Below are 21,868 nucleotides of genomic sequence, written 5' to 3' on the forward strand. Positions count from 1 at the left end.
ACCACACGCTACCGCCACCGGAGCCCCATGCGCCAGTGATGAAGTGCTAATTCGACGCCGGATTTTCGCACGACACGGGCACCGCCACTGCTGGAGCCGTGTTGATTGATGGAGAATGAGGGTATATTTCGGCTTTCAGTGCACTCTTGCCAAACTGTCTCTCCCCACTTATAGCTGAAGCGTTCGCATGTAAGGAAACTCTGTCATGATTATGGAATCGTGGAGAGCGTTTTATACAGTTATTCATGGATTGTTTAACTCTAAAACAATACCTCTCAGAACCAACGGCCTCACTCCGGTCGTATATTGGCTATGTCGTAGATGCCTGCAGAACACGCATCGCCTATTTTGATTATTGTTCGGTTGTTTTTATTCCTAGATCGAAAAACTATTTAGCTCATAGTTTAGCTTCGTCTGCTTCTATTCATCCCGCTACTATGTACTGGGACTCTGTCCCACCACACTCTATTTCACAATATTTTGAATAAATGCGGCTCATTTCCAAAAAAAATGTGGTGAGATCAGAGTCGTTGATCAAATCTAGATCAACGGCTCAAATCAATAATAATTTAAAAATAAAAAAGAAAATGTGTGTTGAACTGGTGCACTTAAGTGTTAAAATTGCGAATCTTCAGTGTTAAAAGTGATACACCTTAAGTGTTAAAATGGTGCATCTTAAGTGTTAAAATGGTGCATTTTAAGTGTTAAAATGGTGCATTTTTAGTGTAAAACTGATGCATCTTAAGTGTAAAAATGGCGCACCTTAATTGTTAAAATGACGCACCTTAAGTGAAGAACTGACGCAATTTAATTAAATTTTAAAATTGTGCACCTTAACTGTTAAAATGAAGCACCTTAAGCTTTACAATTACGCACCTAAGAAAGAGAATATTTTGTAAAACATTAGAAAAAGTGGCACCGACCTGAACATTTTTTTCACTCCGTCCAGGAACATAGGATATAAAACGAAGTAAAATCTCGACGTATATATCAAATTCTTGTAGTACTTCAGCTTGTTCTTTAAATGAAACAACAGCTGCAAAGATAAATTAAAGACGAATTCAAATAAAATTTCTAAAACACTTTTCAAGTTTCATAAAGCATAATATATAGTTTTGAAGATATATGAAAGAAAACAAAATAAGATTGGTAAGCATGCACAACAAATTAAATTTTTAGAGTATATGAAATAGTACCTTCGACCCTCTATCTCCAATCTGAACTATTCAACTTTGATATTGTCTCTTCTCGTATAAGAGAACCCAACCATTAATGTGCAATCCAACTATCAGCTTAGGCTTTTAGTTGAGATGGAGCACATGCTTCAATTTGGTATCAGAGCTAGACCAAAGGTCATGGGTTTGAATCTCTACGTCACCCGATAAGCGACTACGGTCCACGTGTTGCTTGGGGGCGTGTTGAGCATATAACCATTAATGTGCAATCTAACTATCAGCTTAGACATGGAACACATGCTTCAATTTGGTATCAGAGGCAGACCAAAGGTCATGAATCTCTACGTAACCCGATAAGCGACTACGGTCCACGTGTTGCTTGGAACCCACCGCACACGTGTGGGGCGTGTTGAGCATATAACTATTAATGTGCAATCCAACTATTAACTTAGGCTTTTAGTTGAGATGGAACACATGCTTCAATTTGGTATCAGAGCCATACCAAAGCGACTACGGAGTCCACGTGTTGCTTGGAACCCACCGCACACGTGTGGGGCGTGTTGAGCATATAACTATTAATGTGCAATCCAACTATTAGCTTAGGCTTTTAGTTGAGATGGAACACATGCTTCAATTTGGTATCAGAGCCATACCAAAGCGACTACGGAGTCCATGTGTTGCTTGGAACCCATCGCACACCTGAGATGGCGTGTTGAGCATATAACCATTAATGTGCAATCCAACTATCAGATTGGTCAAAATAATTACAGCTAGATACATGAAAATTCAATAATTAAGTTTTATCATATACTCATATTATTTCAACAGCAAAATGATATAGCATACTTGTAGTAATTCGGAACACACAAACATACACTACAAGAAAAATGCACATAGACAACGGTTAATAACCGTTGTCGTAGGGGTAAAACTTCTGTTGTTGAAGCCGGTGTTGTTGTAGGTCACGCGCATAGACAACGGTTTTTAACCGTTGTCTTTTCTAGAAACGACAACGGTTTTTCAACCGTTGTCTATTAAGTGTTGTTGAAACCAGTGTTGTTAAAAGTCACGCACATAGACAACGGTTTTAAACCGTTGTCATTTCTAGAAACGACAACGGTTTTCTAACCGTTGTCTATTAAGTGTTGTTGAAACCGGTGTTGTTAAAAGTCACGCACATAGACAACGGTTAAAAACCGTTGTCTTTTCTTGAAACGACAACGGTTTTCGAACCGTTGTCTATTAGGTGTTGTTGAAACCGGTGTTGTTAAAAGTCATGCACATAGACAACGGTTAAAAACCGTTGTCTTTTCTTGAGACGACAACGGTTTTCGAACCGTTGTCTATTAAGTGTTGTTGAAACCGGTGTTGTTAAAAGTCATACACATAGACAACGGTTTTTAACCGTTGTCTTTTTTAGAAACGACAACGGTTTTCGAACCGTTGTCTATTCAATGTTGTTGAAACCGGTGTTGTTAAAAGTCATACACATAGACAACGGTTTTTAACCGTTGTCTTTTCTTGTAAAGACAACGGTTTTCGAACCGTTGTCTATTAAGTGTTGTTGAAACCGGTGTTGTTAAAAGTCACACACATAGACAACGGTTATAAACCGTTGTCATTTCTATCAACGACAACGGTTTTTGACCCGTTGTCTATTCAATGTTTTTGAAACCGGTGTTGTTAAAAGTGATGCACATAGACAACGGTTTTGTAACTGTTGTCTTTTCTTTAAAAGACAACAGTTATAAACTGTTGTCTATTGTGTGTTGTTGAAATCGCTGTTGTTAAAAGTCACGCAGATAAACTGTTGTCTTTTGTAGAAAAGACAACAGTTTCAAATTGTTGTCTATTGTAAAATAGACAACGATTTTTAACCGTTGTCTCAACGGTTTTTAACCTGCTTAAATTTTAATCATATACCAAAAAACAATTTATCCATTCACCATGGCCAACTGTAGTTACATAATTTTGCACAAGCTAAGGTTCAAAATAACAAGTGTAAATACTTCCATGACCAATTCTCATCGAATCAAATATCATCCAAGTCATAATAATACAAAAAACAATTCGACGAAGTCATCATAATACTACAACAAACAATTCCACGAAGTCTAAAAGATCACAACGTTCTAATGATCAAATCATACCTACTGTATATAACTTGATATAATATCGGCCCATTCAGAACGCACCAGATCAATAACCGCTTTGTCATATTCAACTTGTTGGAACTACATGTAAAAAGTGAGTAAATAAATTAGTAATTGCAATGAAATTCGAAATAAGTTAGGAGTAATTTTCAAGAACCAATATACGGTAATAGAGTTTTAGCAGTTCTAAAGGCAAGAGCTTTTGTATTTTCTCTAATCTCTCCACTTTAAACTTTGTGAATAAAATGATCAAATTAAAAACTAAAAAGCATTCATTCAATAGACATCAACAATAAATGGAGTACTCAAAATTATACTGGCAACAAGAATCTCAAATGCATCATATTTCCACTTTGAAACATTGAAATCAAAATAATTTTAAACACGAATTAGAAATTGAATTATTACCAGTGCTTGAACAGAATCTTTATCATCAATGTCCGGCATGTTCTCAATTAAAGTCTTCAGGTAAGCCATGACATAGAAACCGCATTGGTTACTATCCGGCTGACGAGGAGCCTACAAATGTTAAATAAGATTTGCATGTGCATTACAATTTAACATATACAAACACTTATATCTAATTAGTTACAAATATTAAATTACCTTGACAATTTCCCAAGCAGTTTTACTTCGTCCTTTCTTTCCATTCCCAGAGGCCGCATGAACCATTTTAATAGCCCTTCAAATATATTGTTGATTATTCAGATTATGTGATAATCATACTGATATAAATCGAAAGAAATAACAAAAAAAAAACTTACATTTCTACAACATGTTTCCAATCATCATCGCGAATGCGATGACTAAGAGGGTCCCACAAATAAACAATATCCTTACTGACGTTGATAACTGTCAGAATCCAATGGAAACTATACAGAAACACAAAATTATATTACATCAATAGAAAATAATATGCAATGGAAAGTATAATTGTAATCATTCTTACCCTACATTACATGGCACCAAAAGTGATGCACTACTTGGATTGTCAATTAGTCTGTCTGCTAAAGCTCGTGCCCTACTTTCCAACTGTTTGTCTAGGAAATTTTTATCTGTTCTTGTCGTTGGCACATGACCTACATGACATGGCTGCATAAATCTGAATTTTTCAAGCTTGTTGTCTTCCATCATCTTTTTATACAAATACCTAACATTGGAATGGAAACTGAATTAGAATAACAAAGCATAGAAGTGATAAGTATATATAATTGACTCGAAATATATATTAAATCATACCATATGTACACAGCAATACATGTGTACGATATTGGCATCAATTGACAAAACGGAGTCACATCTTCGTCGTGCACATATAGAGTACATTCTTCCCCGAAGACATTTTCATCTAGCACTATTTTTAAACTCTCTCCATTCCCAAGTGCACGCTTGTAATAACAGTATAGTAGCCATAATGACTTAGGCATACTTGAGGAGTTCAACTCAAGCTTTTTGACTTCCTTGCTCGGTTTCTTCTTACATTGTTTCTAATTTGCAAAATATACACATATTAGGTAAATAAATAAATATACTAACCAAGACATGTGAATTATATACATGCACAAATTAACATCTCCTACAGTTTATATGAAAAATGCAAAACATTTGAAAATTGAGAGGATGAAGCAAATCTGCAAAACATTTGACAGAGGCACCAATACGTAGATAGTAATTTTTGCCTAATAAACTAAGTAAAATGTAAACTTCAGTAAAGAGGGAATATTTACCTCCAAGACATCTTCTTTGTCAATAAACTGCAGCTCATCATCATCATCTTCGAAATCCAATTTTTGTTTCATAAAACCAATTTCTTCTTCACTCAGCTTCATCGCACCCTTTGCATCCTTTGCAGTACAACTCCCTTTTTCTTCAATCGGAGATGATTTAAAGGCAACATTTTGAAGGACCAAATTTTCTAACTTTGCAACTCTGTCTTCTACTGTTGCTTGTCGTCTTAGAAGGACATTTTTCTCATGGTTAGGAAGCATCCCTTTACCCAATCTGAAATATGTTGAGGGATTGACATGTCCACCTATAGCCCTCACCCGACCTCCATGCTCCTTAGATTCAAGAGCCTGTGTCAGGATGTCCTCATTTGGTCCTTGAAGTTGCAACTCCTTCATATTATGACTAAGCATCACAACAAATCATATTACTGCAATTACACAGGACAGTCAGAAATCATGTGGCATCAAACATGGGTGTGGTTTCTGCAAGTTTGTGTACTGTATAGAGCTAAATTGTTCAATGGGATAAGTTGCTATTTTTGTTAAACACACTTTGCAAGATGAATACCTGTGCAAAAGCTTGTGGTGGGCATTTGAACTTTTTAAATTAAATTGATATATACACATATAGATAGACTTCTAGTTTTGAGGTTACCTTGAAGTCTTCGGACATGCGGCTAATCACAAATTGACTCCATTCATCTCCCATAATACCATATCCTGGGGGTGGTTTGTGCAAGTTTTCTTCATCATTCAGTCTCTTCCAAATAAAGTTATTTGTGAGTTGTGTTTTATATTGCCGCCATTTGTCATTTGCTGAACTCAAGCAAGGTTTCTTGAATATTGCCGGAACTCTGAAGCTCAACTACATAGATAAAATTTTGTGAGAATTAAACGACTAATGTGTTAAATATCACAAATACTAAGTAAACGAATTAGATTTTCCTTACATTAACAGCGTCCCATATCTTGTCTTTAATATCCTGTGGCACATGTTTCCATGTCTTAAAATTCAACTTCACCTTTTCTCTTGCAAGGACACCAATGTAACTTTGTAGTTCTGCAGCACTATCTCCAATTGGTTGTCCTAGTTCATTGAATTGTACGTCTTTCTTCAGTCCTTGTGCCCTTTGCATAGCAAGCTTATGCATTTGGGTACGACCTCGTGTGCTCCTCGTTGACTGGGTTTCTTGAGAACCCGACATGTTTTCTTCCTCATCTACCTGAACCTCTTTTCCATTATGTTCTTCGTCACCATGTACTTCTTGTCCCTTTTGTTCCTGCTGTACAATTTTTTTCTTTCTTCGACCAGCCATAGACCCCGCAAACCTAATAAGCACAAAAACATAAAAACAAAATTATTAGAAATGTTCGAATTCATTTTCAGAAGTTGGGAGCCAAAAAAATTAAGGAATTAAACATAAGAAACATGTAAGAGCACATACAAAGTCATATTTAAAATATGAGGTTTGAAAAGTAATTATACACTAGAAACTTGCTACGAGTTCCTATTCTCAACCCATGTCCCATCACAATCTTCTCGAATGCATGGTGGTTCACTCTCATCTTTAACGTCAACATCTGGCATCCCTTTCGTAAAGCATTGATGATGGATTATTGGTTCATCCATTTCATTCCCATCTTGATATTCAAAGTAATCCCGACTAGGAGTTGCGAGCACGACAGACCATATAGGATCTTGAGGGTCTTGAATATAAAATACTTGCTTGGCTTGACTCCCTAAGATAAAAGAATCAGATTTGAATCCAATCCTATCGAGGTTTACTAATTTGAAACCAAGATCATCTACTTTAATACCATTGTTAGTCTCAACCCAATTGCATTTGAACACAGGAACTCGAAAGGTATGGTAATCAAGCTCCCATATTTCATCAATAACTCCATAAAATACCATATCTGACTCAATGGGGTTCTTATCCTTTGCACTAGAAACTTGCATTATATTTGCAACTAAGCTTACGCCTGAGTTCTGGACAGCTCGCAAATTATCACGATCTTTGGTATGAAAAGTAACTCCTTCAATTAAATAACCAGAGTACTTTAACACTTGGTTCCGAGGACCATGTGCCAACCATTTTAGTCTTTCTGATATTTCATGGGTGGAATCATTTATTGCTCTTCCAACCTTAAAAATGAAAGCACTTTAAAATTAGTATATGATAATAAAACCAGTGACTTTTATTTTTTGTACTAGTCATAGTTATACAACTTACACGATCACGTAACCAATTAATAAATGTGCGGTTATGCTCATCAAGTAGCCCCTTCTCTGTCCTAACTTTACCGCGCAATGTAGCCTTCAAATGTGCCTTGTGTTCCCTAACAAACGATATTTGACCAAAGTCAATTAACCACTACAATATAAACAATATATTGGAAGTTTTATAAGACTTGGAAAAATTACTTGGCATATTGGTCTATTTCTACATCATTTGCCAAAATATAACGATGTGATTGCTCCCACTCCTCTTGGCTAATGGATTGCACTTGAGCACCTGATAAAGGCCGAGTTCGCACCACTTCTTGAAATGTTGATGGGATCCCAACTGTTTGTACATCAGTCAAATACTCTGAGCAAAATTCTATAGCTTCTTCAGAAATATAACACTCGGCTATACAACCTTCTGGTCGATTGCGATTTCGCACATAACCTTTCAAGATTTTCATATATCTTTCAAATGGGTACATCCATCTATACCACACTGGTCCACACAATTTGACCTCTCTCACAAGATGAACAGTTAAGTGAACCATTATATCAAAAAATGAAGGAGGAAAGTACTTTTCAAGCAAACACAACGTTGTCACAATCTCATCTTGTAGCGCATCTAACTTTGAGGAATCTATCACTTTGCTACATATGACATTAAAGAAGAAGCACAACCGAGTGATAGCATACCTTACATGTTTGGGTAACACACCTCGAATAGCAACTGGAAGCAACTGTTGCATGAAAGTGTGACAATCGTGAGATTTAAGACCAACAAGTTTCAACTCCTTCACATTGACAAGGTTTCTCACATTAGATGAATAGCCTGATGGGACTTTCATATGTAACAAAGAGTTACAAACTTTCTTTTTCTCATCTTTGCTTAGGGTATAGCAAGCAGGTGGCAAAAACGTTCTCTTCTCCCCTTGTTTTGGTGCCAACTCCATTCTCACATTCATTTCCACAAGGTCTAGTCGAGCAGCTACCCCATCTTTGGTTTTTCCTGGGATGTCAAGTAATGTGCCAATAATACTTTCACACACATTTTTCTCAATGTGCATGCCATCAAGAACATGCCGAACATGCAAATGCTTCCAATACTCAAGCTCAAAGAAAATTGATTTCTTTTTCCAACATGATTCACTAATTTTTCTTTTAGCATTTAGCTTGCCACTGTTTTTTCCCCAACTACAATTGATCCCCTCAACTGTTTTCAGAACATCATGGCCACTCAATGGTTTGGGTGCTAAGTCGAATTCTTGCTTACCATCAAATGCCTTCTTTTGCCTTCGATAAGGATGAGTTTTACATAAAAATCTTCTATGTCCTGTGAATGCCATTTTCTTACTATGCTTCAACCTCTTGGCATATGTATTCTCACCACAGATAGGACATGCATGATATCCTTTGACAGTGCAACCTGATAAGTTCCCATATGCTGGGAAATCATTGATCGTCCATAGTAAAACAGCTTTAAGGACGAATTTTTCTTGTCGGTATGCATCATATGCTTCTATACCTTCTTCCCACAACACTTTTAAATCGTCAATCAAAGGTGCCAAATAAACATCAATGTCATTCCCGGGTTGTTTAGGACCAGAAATCAACAAACTGAGCATCATGAATTTTCGCTTCATGCACATCCAAGGAGGAAGATTGTATGTAATCATGATGACTGGCCAACAACTATATGTAGAACTCATTACACTATGGGGATTTATCCCGTCTGCAGATAAAGCCAATCTAAGATTTCTTGGCTCATTAGCAAAATCTGGCCACATTTCATCTACTGTTCTCCAACAAGGTGCATCAGCTGGATGACGCAAGTAACCATCACAAACTTTATTATCACTATGCCAAGTTAACTCCTTAGATATATCCTTGCTCCTAAACATTCTTTGAAATCTTGGTATCGGTGGAAAGTACCATAACACCTTTGCAGGAACTCCTATGGATATCTTAGAATTCTTGCCTATCTTCCACCTTGAAGTTCCACAAGTAGGGCAATTAGTACAATTTGCATTCTCCTTACGATATAAGATACAGTCATTGGGACACGCGTGTATTTTCTCGTAGTCCATTCCCAATGCAACCAAGCTTCTCTTTGCCTCATATAAAGAAGAAGGCAGTACGTTGTCAGTTGGAAGCATTTTTGCAAACAAATCCAGAAGGTCCGTAAAACTTGCATCGCTCCAACTATATTTTGCCTTCAAGTTATATAACTTCACTACCGCTGATAGTTTTGTAAACGTAGTACATCCAACGTATAGCGGTTTCTCTGCATCTTCTAGTAATTTACTAAATTTGTTGGGATCCTCAACGTATTCGTCATAAGCAGCATTTACCATATCTATAGGATTTTCATCAACACGATTATGCTCTTCTCCCCTAATTAGACCGCCATCATCTATTGAGTTGTTTAACGTAGCCTTCTCCCCGTGCCATATCCATGACACATACGTTCCATCCATTCCATTACGGTACAAGTGTGCCCTTATAGTATCAAGAGGTTGCTTCCTTAGGTTGCCACATATTGCACATGGGCATGATATTGAATTAGGATCAACGGCATTTTTTTTAGCAAATTGTAAAAAAGATTCTACTCCAACCTCATATTCATAACATAATCTATCTTTTGACATCCATTCTTTGTCCATTGTTTATTTATACACCAATGCTACAAAACAGTCAAGTGACAAGAAAAATAAATTCATATCGCTTAAAAATTATACAATTAGTAGTAACTACCAAAACAAAAACCACATACTTATTTGGTACCTGCTGCATGCATCGGTCATATATTGCCAAAACAAAAACTTATTAAATGAATATAATTATACAATTAGTAGTAACTAGCAAAACAAAAACCACATACTTAAAATACTAACTAACTAACTAACTAACTATATATATATATATATATATATATATATATATATATATATATATATATATATATATATATATATATATATATGTACACACACACACTAACAGTATACTATATATATGTGTGATGAAATATATATATGTTTTATAATTAATGTTGACACGGAATATATATTCTATACTAACAGTATAAAATATATATACTAATTAGTGTTGTTAGAGTATATATATATACTATACTGTTAGTGTATTTTTTTGGTGAGGATACTGTTGCAGGTTCTAGAACAAATAGGGCTGCTAGAAAAAGTAACGAGAATGGAAGTGATAGGAAGAATCTGAGGGGAGGTATAAATGGAGCAAGGAGTAGTAAGGTTTGAGAGAGGTCTGACATGGTGGAATGGCAAAAGAGAGAGATATAAATACCACCATACATATTACAGACTTAAGAATACAATAACTTCATTAATACCTTGAAGTAAATCTGCATAAGTATACTCTATTTCATTCAACTGCAATGTGTAGTCAAAGGCTCAAGTACTCATATAACTACAAATTTACTTTCAACCACATGTGAATCCTTTCACAACAGATTAGGCAGAATAAATGATAACACTTGAATTCATTAAAAAGTATCAATCATAACCTTAATGTGGCAGTTACCTCAGAACAAATTAAGCAATATAATTCTGCAAAAAACTAAGATTTCCTAGTGCCAATATCACATAGAATAGTTTGATTACCTCAACCTCAATAATAAACATGCCATGACAAACTCTAACCATTAAAAAATATAACTGACCTATTGGAGCACTGGGTAACTGTCCGTCCTTCAAGGGAAGCAGCAACAACCTGCCAATTACTCTCACCAAAAGCTTCCACAGCAGCTCTCAGTGTATTATCCTCCTCCTCAGTCTTCCTAGTTCAACCATCTGCAGAATGTTACAAACTAATTACATCAATTTCTATTACTCAAACAGTCAACAGAAGGATCAAATACTACAAGCTTCCTCAATTATGTACAAGGACTTTGTTCTGCACTCCCACTGCTTTTATGTGGCTATATCTCAACAGATTTAAGGTTGTGATCAAAAGATTTAAGGTTTGCTTTCTCAAACTGCAACTTGTTTTCCTCCTACTCTATTCCCATCTTTTATATCAATCATGTCCAATCCAATCAATGAACTAACAGATACTACATGTCTATGAAGAGTGTACCAGTAACAAAGGGCCGGCCTGAAACATCAGGTCAAATATTCAGAGCATAGGACCAAAGTTTGAACACAGAGCATGAAAAACACAAAGCCATATAAGCTTATACCTTCCATTCATGCGCTGTGGTTCAGAAGGAAGAGTAGCTCGCACACGTGTTTTCTCCTGTACGCGGTCGGCGGTCGGCGAGGGCGGTACGCAGTCGGCGGTCGGCGAGGGCGGTACGCGGTCGGCGGTCGGCGAGGGCGGTACGCAGTCGGCGGTCGGCGAGGGCGGTACGCCGTCGGCGGAGAGCACACGAGGAGGTTATCGGAGACTGGCGTGGCGGAGAGGGAAGACCGGCGTGGCGGAGAGGGAAGACTGGCGTGGCGGAGAGGGAAGACTGGCGTGGCGGAGAGGGAAGACTGGCGTGGCGGAGAGGGAAGACTGGCGTGGCGGAGACAATTTTGGACTAACCCTAATTTTGCGCTCTTTTGTCTGGGAGGGAAGACAAAAATTTCCCAAGTTTGTCTTAGAGGGAAATTTTAATTTGTCTTAGCTTAGAGGGAAATTTCATAACAAAATAATAATTTAATTACTCGAGTCGCTACATCCGGTCAATTAAAATAGAATCGGGTATATAGGTACAGAACACGAGATTCATAGATTTCTATAATGTAGATTCATAATTTCTAATTTAAATACAGTTGTATAGATTAATAATTTATATATAGTAAATTCATAATTTCTATACTGCAGATTCATAATTTCTGTATTGTTGATTCACAATTTCTAAAATGTATAGTTATAAACACTTGGGAATATGAACATCGCAAATTATAAACACAACGTTCTGTAATTGTATGTGAATATAGATCAGAGTTATTCAATCATTATGAATATGCATTTCAATTCAAAAATTATGAATATATAGTTTGGTAATTATGACATACAGCTAATTAAGATCGCGGCGGCAAAAGAAATGGGATATAGAAAATTGTACGGCATCGATCAACTACTCTTTCATATCCATTCTCAACGTGTTTCAGGCATGCCGGAGGGGTCGATTACCAACAGTTTCAACCTTGTTAGTCATGCGCTAGCCGGAAGGGTCGATTACCAACATATAGCTAACCTTAGCTTGTTAGTGAGAGTAACACATCTTTTGTACTAATAGTGAGAGTATATTTTTAATATAAATATAAAATTAAAATTTCGTCACTAAATCATAAACTTTTAACTAGAGTAATTTTTAACCGTCACAAAAATTATGCAAACAATACATTTAATGAGGGATTTTTTTACCCGTCACTAAATTTTTGTCACTAAAAGCTGTTTTTCTTGTAGTCTACATAAGTGTTGTTGTCGCTTGGTGGGTTTAACTTAGTTTATTATGTTAGTGGTCCTAGGTTCTATTCTTCTTGGGGGGAATTCTTTAACTATTTTCTAAAATTGTTGTCTTGGTTTTCACAAACAACACAGAAGCAACCCAGTTATATACCAGATGTTGCACTTTTAAACATAAGAGGTTGTGTTGTGTAGTTGGTAAAATTGTGTACTTGTTAAGCATGAGGTCATAGGTTCGACTCTTCTAGTTAACATCTTCATTTTTATTTTATATACCTGTTAAATAATGATGCGCAACGACAACGGTTGTTTAAAACCGTTGTCTTTATAGTGTTGTGTATTCAAATACACTTAAAGACAACATACCAAAGACAACGGTTAAATAAAACCGTTGTCTTAAACAAATAACGAACATGCAAAGACAACGGTTTTATAAAACCGTTGTCGTTTTAGTGTTGTGTATTCGATTGTGTTTAACGACAACACACCAACGACAACGGTTAAATAAAACCGTTGTCTTTTTTTAAAAAAAGAGCGCACAAAGACAACGGTTTTAAACAACCGTTGTCTTTCTAGTGTTGTGTATTCCAGTGCGCTTAAAGACAACACACCAACGACAACAGTTAAAAAAACCGTTGTCTTATTTAAAAAAAAAACGCACATAGACAACGGTTTTTAAAAACCGTTGTCGTTGTGGTGTTGTCTTTTCACAAAATGCACAAAGACAACACACTTATAACAACGGTTAAGTAAAAACCGTTGTCTTTGACAAAAGTGTTGCATCAAAGACAACGGTTTTGGACCAAACTGTTGTCTTTTATACAAAAGACAACACTTTTCTTAAAAACTGTTGTCTTTCTAGTGTTGTCTATGTGCATTTTTCTTGTAGTGATATCACATTATCACATAGTTTAAAGATTAAGACCATGCAGATGTCAGTATTTTTGAATTGCCAACATAGCAAACATTACATGTTGAGTGAAGGAAGAAAATTTTCCGAATTAGGCTTGCACAATAAGCACATATTAATTTGCATCTAAAGCCATTAAGCACAACGGTACCAATGCATGTGAGTTAAATGGTACATACCTTCTCAAAAACAAATCCAAGACTCACAGCTTCACAGAAACAAGTGAGACATTTCATGACTTGAGCACGAGTTTCAATATCAGCTACTCTTTCAGCAATGCATGTAACACCGCATGCATGCATGCATAGTTTAGAAATAGGAAGACAAAAAGCACAGCAAATTTGGTAGAAGCAAATAATAGAGTGGGAATGGAAGAGAAATAAATTAAAGTGACCTTTAAGGTATGACTGGACACATGCTTTAGGAAGATTTGATGCTTTTGAGGCAGTGTGGGTAATAACATCAAGAACCTGCTGCTGGACCTGTACTTTTCCCCAAAGAGAGTGATTAGATAGATGGCCTTTAGCCAATTCACATGCGAAAGAGAATATTTTGTAAAACATTAGAAAAAGTGGCACCGACCTGAACATTTTTTTCACTCCATCCAGGAAACAGAGGATATAAAACGAATTAAAATCTCGACGTACATATCAAATTCTTGTAGTACTTCAGCTTGTTCTTTAAATGAAACAACAGCTGCAAAGATAAATTAAAGAAGAATTCAAATAAAATTTCTAACACTTTTCAAGTTTCATAAAGCATAATATATAGTTTTGAAGATATATGAAAGAAAACGAAATAAGATTGGTAAGCATGCACAACAAATTAAATTTTTAGAGTATATGAAATAGTACCTTCGAGCCTCTATCTCCAGTCTGAACTATTCAACTTTGATATTGTCTCTTCTCGTATAAGAGAACCCAGCCATTAATGTGCAATCCAACTATCAGCTTAGGCTTTTAGTTGAGATGGAGCACATGCTTCAATTTGGTATCAGAGCCAGACCAAAGGTCATGGGTTTGAATCTCTACGTCACCCGATAAGCGACTACGGTCCACGTGTTGCTTGGGGGCGTGTTGAGCATATAACCATTAATGTGCAATCTAACTATCAGCTTAGACATGGAACACATGCTTCAATTTGGTATCAGAGGCAGACCAAAGGTCATGAATCTCTACGTAACCCGATAAGCGACTACGGTCCACGTGTTGCTTGGAACCCACCGCACACGTGTGGGGCGTGTTGAGCATATAACTATTAATGTGCAATCCAACTATTAACTTAGGCTTTTAGTTGAGATGGAACACATGCTTCAATTTGGTATCAGAGCCATACCAAAGCGACTACAGAATCCACGTGTTGCTTGGAACCCACCGCACACGTGTGGGGCGTGTTGAGCATATAACTATTAATGTGCAATCCAACTATTAGCTTAGGCTTTTAGTTGAGATGGAACACATGCTTCAATTTGGTATCAGAGCCATACCAAAGCGACTACGGAGTCCATGTGTTGCTTGGAACCCATCGCACACCTGAGATGGCGTGTTGAGCATATAACCATTAATGTGCAATCCAACTATCAGATTGGTCAAAATAATTACAGCTAGATACATGAAAATTCAATAATTAAGTTTTATCATATACTCATATTATTTCAACAGCAAAATGATATAGCATACTTGTAGTAATTCGGAACACACAAACCTATCACATTATCACATAGTTTAAAGATTAAGACCATGCAGATGTCAGTATTCTTGAATTGCCAACATAGCAAACATTACATGTTGAGTTGACTCACGTGGTCTAACTATCCATTAATCGATTAATTTAATAGTGCCATTTTTAGTTCATATTTAAAAACAAAATTATTCACCAAAATTTCAATGTCAATTCATTTTAAATTTTATTTTCAATTACAATTAAGACCAATCTATGAATTTTAAAAAAAAAATAAAAACTATCAAATATAAAAGATAATAGACTATATCTATAATATTTTTTTAAAAAAATTGGACCCCCGAAAATTGGGGCCCCTGTGCGGTTGCGCCAGTCCGGCATGGCCAGGAACGACCCTGCTAGAGTGTCTCCTTTATATATATACTAGGCGAGGGCACGCGCTTTACGCGAAACGTCATGCCCAACAATCAATTATTATGTTCTAATTTTTTATTTTTTATTTTTAAAACGAGTATGTCCTAATTTTTAAATAATAATATATATAATTTTAAATAATTGTTATATGACAAAATAAATAAGAATACATAAATAAGTTATTTAGATACCAATATGATATACAAGAATTGAATTAGGAACACGCGGGAGGACATTAGATTTGGTTTTGATGGAGAGAATGGAGATGTTAGTTAGAATAATGTAGTGATTTTCTAAAAAAAAATGTTAAAAAAAAAAAGAAGAAGAAGAAGAAGAAGAAGAAGAAGAAGAAGAAAAGAATGGAGTGTTGGAATGATGGAGAAAAAAGAAGACAAAGATCACATCAAGGCAAAAAGAGGAAGAAGACAAAAAAGTAATGGTAAAGTTGTTATTTCTTTAAAAATTGAGGGCAATTAAAATGAAAAAATAAATTAAAAATTAGATCAAAAAATTTCAACCATTAGATTTGAAATCAATGGTAAGCAAGGGGTGCCATTTTTTAGGGGTAAATGGCAACTCCCAAATATAAGTATAGGGGATATATATATATATATATATATATATATATATATATATATATATATATATATATATATATATATATATATATATATATATATATATATATATATATATATATATATATATATATATATATATACACTAGCATTTTGTACGCGCGATGCGCGAAAACTTATGCCCAATATTAAAATATTTGTAAGTAACAAAATTTAAAAAATTAGTTAAAATTATGTTTTGCAATTTCTTAAAGTGATGATACTTTTGAATTATCATATATTTGAACAATATAGTGATCAAAACAAAAAAAAAAAATTATATTTTTATATAATAATAATTTACAAATAATACTAAGCTAACACCCACATATATGATATATTGATATGGATACACAAATAATATACATACATATTATATATATATATATATATATATATATATATATATATATATATATATATATATACACACGATACACATATATAATTTAACATTCATATAAATATTTAATTAAAATATAATTTATAATTAAATTAATTGTTATATGATAATTTTAATAAAATGATAATTAAAAATAGGAAAAAGATATGATAGATGTAGGTGTATGGTAAGATTGGTAGATATATTAACTAACGGTGTTATAACGGTGTAAGGGTGATTTCGTCCAATGCAAATGAATGTACAACAATTAAAGCAAAATGTATATATTTATTAGCATATAAAAAAGGGACAAAAATCAAGGACATAACTTGTATTGACACTTATTATGTTTTGAGATATATATATATATATGTATATATATATATATATATATATATATATATATATATATATATATATATATATATATATATATAACACCTGTTATACGGGTTGAACCAGTATTAACAGCTCTGATCTTCATAAAGTACACAACAAATGGATAAGGGTCGTTATTGGGTTGTACACTATTAGCTTTTGAGCAAATTTCCAGATTGAAATCAGTGAAGAAAGACTCGTACAACACAACAGAAAAAATAAGGGCAAACTCAATTATGTATTTAAAATATCTATTTGCTATATTTGGGTGAGAATCAATCTTCCAAGAACGTACAAAATGTACTGAGATAATAAATAGATTCCTTGTTGGTTGGTGAGGAGCTCCAAATTATGTATGTAAAATAATAGCTATTGCTATATTTGGCTGAGAATCAATCGTGCATGTTTTTATTATGCCTTTCATCTCATCAAATATATAAATATTGATGGATTTAATTAAACTTAAAAGCCCTCACTGCTTCTAAAGCCGGGTAGAGGAAGTAAATTAAGACCGAAGTGTGTCTCAATAATTATTATTGTGTGGACCATATTTTGTATACTGTAAAATAATGTACATTTAGTATAAAAATAATGTACATTGTGTTCAGGGGATGTACATTATTTGTATATTGAGTGTACATTATATTATATAATGTACATTCAGTACAAAAATAATGTACATTTACTATCATTTAGTATATTAAAAATGTATTTTTTGTTATGGTCCATACAACACTGTGTGGACCATAGTCCACACAATAATTTGACGTACCTCAACTGGTCTACACGAGTACACGACCCTAAAAAATGCTTGTACACTAGTATCAACAACAATGTTAAATCTATACCGAATTTGAACTTATTTTGAGTTGATTGGTCAAAATAATTACAGCTAGATACATAAAAATTCAATAATTAAGTTTTATCATATACTCAGATTGCTTATATAAGCTTATTAATGGGTACACCCTCAAGTGATTTGATTCTTATTTTCCCCTCCTAACATTTTGCAACACTTGGTTACTTAGGCAAATATATGTTCCTAGTGATCCAATAGATTAGAATCCATTACAAATTACATATAGTAGATCATTATTATTATATAATTTTACCAAGATCATTGGATTCTACCCGAAAAAAATGAAGGCGGTTATCACCTAACTTTCTTGAATAGGTAGTTTTCTTATACTCGGCCCAAGTGAATGCTCGATACAGACGAGGATTTTCTGGCGTCACTAATTTAGATGGACAACTAATTGTTGTGTTGAATGTTGGGGCTGCAAAATACATCATTGACATCCTCGTTTTCAATGATCCCACCATCACCCTATGCCTTACGCTCATAAACCGTCCATTTGTCAATACCTTCAAACATAAATAAATATGATATACGTGTTAAGATTAGTCTGCATTATCCATAATAGAAAGTCTCTTAAGTCTTAACAACATATATTTGTTCTTAATCATATGATGTATGTGGTTAAATTTAAAGTATATATAGATGCATATATATTATTTAAATGTATTTAGATTATGGGATTTAAAAATATTGCGTACCTGTAACATGTCACCCACATTAACAAAGAAGCCAGAGCGGGGCTCGGGAGAGATTGGGATCCACACACCATCCTTAAATGAGATTTGTAGGCCAGCAACATCATTTGATTTCAAAATAGTCAAGATCTGAGGGTCAGTATGTTCTCCAAATCCAACTATATCATTAAAAGTAGGTGTCAAGGAGGTAGTACTAGAAATAGGTGGATAATAATTGAGTCTAAATATAGAATCACTCTGAACATCCTTGATGAGGTTGCTGAACACTGAAGTCTCTTGTATATGCAAACCCTCAGCCATCAATTCCAATATCTTACATGCCAACTCCCCAAGTGCTTCTACGTAGCCTTTTACTGCTGAGCTGTTGACCAAAAAGTAATACAAGGTAAATTTCAACACAACTTTTTTGACAAAGTAGAAAATAATAATATCATAAAATGTGCACACCAATTTTAAAGTTTGAACAAAATATCTTGTCAACATTATTTCAATCATCACAGTTACACAAATTATTTTTTAGTGTAATTTATCTCTAACATGTAGTTTATATAATTTATCAATTATAAAAACAAAATTATCACATTATCCAAAAGAAAAAAAAAAAAAAAAACATATCATCAAAAAGAATATTGTAGCAATTATGTGTCGTCCGACCATTATGTTACGTTCAGGTGGCCCGTGGCCCGTGGCCCTGCCATTTTTAGTATGGGTGTGGACTGTGGAACAGTAGAAGGCATTAATTGCTTCATGGATAATATGTTACAGTGATAAAATCTTGATTTGATAGGGCAAGATTTTGTTTTTATTTGTACTCTTCCCTAATGTCTATTTTTAGTCACATCGTACACCTATATATAACATTTTCTTTTTTCGACGAAACCACATACTAGGAAAAAAAGAGTGAGATAATGTTAAATGTATTGTATTTTTTTCTTTTTTTTTAGTATAACTATGATACAATATAATATATGGTTATACATTTTTTCAATTTACTGAAATATAAAGAGTTAATGTCTTCACTAGAATTCATATCGCTCGACCACAAGCTAACGTCTTTGACTATTAAATGTACTATTAAGAGTTATTATTATTATTATTATTATTATTATTATTATTATTATTATTGTTGTTGTTGTTGTTGTTGTTGTCACGTGTGATAATGAAAAAATGAGTTATTTTACAAAAATAATGATAAATTAATTTATTATTTAAAATAATAATAACAATAAATACATTTAAAAATGATTATAAAAATTTTCAACATAAGTTAGTTAGATTATTTATTTTAAGTTTGATTTTCAGCGAAAACAATTTAATAAAATTTTTTATTTAAGTCGATCAATAATTATATGCACACTAAGGATGCATCACCGAATCTTTGAAGTGGATAGCAAAATGTATTCGCCAACTTTTAGAATGTTAGCCTAATTACAATAGTGTCTATATCAAGGTTACACCTACTGACCTACAACTTGAATTCTCCCAACCCCCCTTAAATTATTATTATTTAAAAAAAAATTGAACTTAACCTGAGTCTGTGGTTCTTTTATTAGTAGGGATATATGAATTTGATCTATTAATATAGTAAATATTTATGTATAAATATTATGAGAAATTTTTAAGTCATCAAAATATATCCGGTAATTTATCTTATCCATCAAGATTCTTATAGGATTTGTAGAGACCATTATTTTAGCCTCCAATGTAAAAATTAATTTATTTAAGAAAAAAATGTTTCTCTTTCTAAATTAAAAATTATTTATTAACTTCTCTTTTTAAAATTTTTAAAATGATTTGAACTTACATAAGTCTACATTATATTGCTTATCAGTTATCAGCCCTGATAACTGTTATATAAAATCTAAGAAAAAAAAGTGAGGAGAATGTTAACTTTGTATCCTGTACAAATTATATCATGGATCAGGTTGTGCATAGTGGACCCTGATGTAAAATAATATCTTTTTATTTTAAGGATCAATTAGTGCATCATATTTTATAACATCATTCTGTATCATTTTCATACTATTTGTTTTATATATCCATAAATCTAAAAATTAAAGTCTATTAATACTAAACTAAATGTACATTATATGTATTTTTTATTCATTTTATAGTAAGTTAATTAATAATGTCCCTTCTATATGTTTATAAAAACAAAGTTTGATGTATATAAACATTATATATATAACATATGAATCATGTTTAATAACATTCATCATGTACTATATTCATAATATTTGTTCTATTATCCATAAATCTAAACCATAATGTCCACAAACATTAACTAAAAGTAAACATATATATGTATTTCTATTTTTATAGTAGGTTCATACTGTTCATTCTATACATTCATATGAGCAAAACTTAATGTACATAAATATTATACTACAAGTGCATCATGTTTAATAACATTAATCTTGTACTATGTTTATAATATTTATTTATTCTATATGCCTAAAAACATAAATGTTAATGTCCATAAATACCAAACTAAATCTATATCATATTTATTTTCATTCAGTTTATAGTATATTCAAAATGTTCATTCTATATGTTTATAAAAGTAAAGTTTAATATATATAGGTTCTATTTGACATACCTAGCTTACAAATTAGCGCTACAAAAAAATGCACATAGACAACGGTTAAAAACCACTTAGTGTAGGTATTGAAAATTGAAAACTTAAAAGCTAGTAAGTATTACTTATTTTGAAACGCTGTGTAATGTAGCGTTCCAAAATAATTAAGCTATTATTTTAAACTCCGATGATTTACTGAACATACCCGGCCTATAGCTTTATATATTATAGAAAAATATATAGTACCTTAAGTTGAGTGGGAGATTGGATTTTTGAGCAAGAGAGAGAAGGTTGGCATGAAGAATGAGATACTCCACCTCTCCAACGTCTCCATTGAAGCCTATATTCTTGCAGCCATAGCCATAAGGGTTAGCCGGCGGGGCGGCTAATTTGTGTTTTTCAAAGGCCGGTTTACGGAAAAAATGGAAGCTTTGGTCCTCCATTCTCCTCACAACATCCTCGCCCACGCCATGGTTGATCACCTTGAAGAACCCAAACTCTTCGCAGGCATTCACGATGAGGCTTGACACCTCTGACCTCTCCCCACAAAGGTCAATCACGGGGATTTTCTCGCTCATTCTATCAATGGAGCTTGTCTTTGCTATCCCCATTATATTATATATGAATTAGTGTTAGAGATTTAGGG

General features: G+C 33.8%; 3 protein-coding genes across 3 annotated transcripts; all 3 read right to left on the bottom strand.

Annotated features, from left to right (window-relative positions):
• Nucleotides 1-3,251: 3,251 nt before the first annotated feature.
• LOC109175436 lies at nt 3,252-6,371 on the bottom strand. Its single transcript, XM_019324696.1, has 9 exons — nt 6,006-6,371; nt 5,711-5,920; nt 5,056-5,445; nt 4,568-4,815; nt 4,278-4,478; nt 4,093-4,200; nt 3,935-4,010; nt 3,737-3,847; nt 3,252-3,409 (listed from the first exon to the last, which is right to left on the bottom strand). Exons 1-9 carry the CDS (start codon nt 6,369-6,371, stop codon nt 3,326-3,328), a joined length of 1,794 nt encoding a protein of 597 aa, XP_019180241.1. The 3' UTR covers nt 3,252-3,325.
• A 1,551-nt stretch (nt 6,372-7,922) lies between these two features.
• On the bottom strand, nt 7,923-9,756 carry LOC109175437. Its single transcript, XM_019324697.1, has 2 exons — nt 7,998-9,756; nt 7,923-7,930 (listed from the first exon to the last, which is right to left on the bottom strand). The coding sequence occupies exons 1-2, from the start codon at nt 9,754-9,756 to the stop codon at nt 7,923-7,925; spliced, it is 1,767 nt and encodes a 588-aa protein (XP_019180242.1).
• A 1,933-nt stretch (nt 9,757-11,689) lies between these two features.
• LOC109175438 (gibberellin 2-beta-dioxygenase 2-like) lies at nt 11,690-21,833 on the bottom strand. The gene is made up of 6 exons (XM_019324698.1): nt 21,469-21,833; nt 18,648-19,005; nt 18,203-18,455; nt 15,152-15,222; nt 13,799-14,101; nt 11,690-11,860 (listed from the first exon to the last, which is right to left on the bottom strand). The coding sequence occupies exons 1-6, from the start codon at nt 21,831-21,833 to the stop codon at nt 11,690-11,692; spliced, it is 1,521 nt and encodes a 506-aa protein (XP_019180243.1).
• Between the last annotated feature and the right edge of the window lie 35 nt (nt 21,834-21,868).

This window comes from Ipomoea nil, unplaced genomic scaffold (genome assembly GCF_001879475.1).
Source record: "Ipomoea nil cultivar Tokyo-kokei standard unplaced genomic scaffold, Asagao_1.1 scaffold0688, whole genome shotgun sequence".
NCBI classification, from domain to species: Eukaryota; Viridiplantae; Streptophyta; class Magnoliopsida; order Solanales; family Convolvulaceae; genus Ipomoea; species Ipomoea nil.

Bases quoted from the DNA above. Each gene is read 5' to 3' on its own strand.
- LOC109175436 (XM_019324696.1), bottom strand. From the start codon at position 6,371: ATGGCTGGTCGAAGAAAGAAAAAAATTGTACAGCAGGAACAAAAGGGA. The intron at 4,816-5,055 runs GTAAATATTCCC...TTTGCAAATTAG, and splicing joins ACAAAGAAGATGTCTTGGAG to AAACAATGTAAGAAGAAACC. The intron at 4,011-4,092 runs GTAAGTTTTTTT...ATATATTTGAAG, and splicing joins TGGAAACATGTTGTAGAAAT to GGCTATTAAAATGGTTCATG.
- LOC109175437 (XM_019324697.1), bottom strand. From the start codon at position 9,756: ATGGATGGAACGTATGTGTCATGGATATGGCACGGGGAGAAGGCTACG.
- LOC109175438 (XM_019324698.1), bottom strand. From the start codon at position 21,833: ATGGGGATAGCAAAGACAAGCTCCATTGATAGAATGAGCGAGAAAATC. The intron at 19,006-21,468 runs GTACTATATATT...TTTGGTCAACAG, and splicing joins AATCTCCCACTCAACTTAAG to CTCAGCAGTAAAAGGCTACG. The intron at 18,456-18,647 runs GTACGCAATATT...TTATGTTTGAAG, and splicing joins ATGTGGGTGACATGTTACAG to GTATTGACAAATGGACGGTT.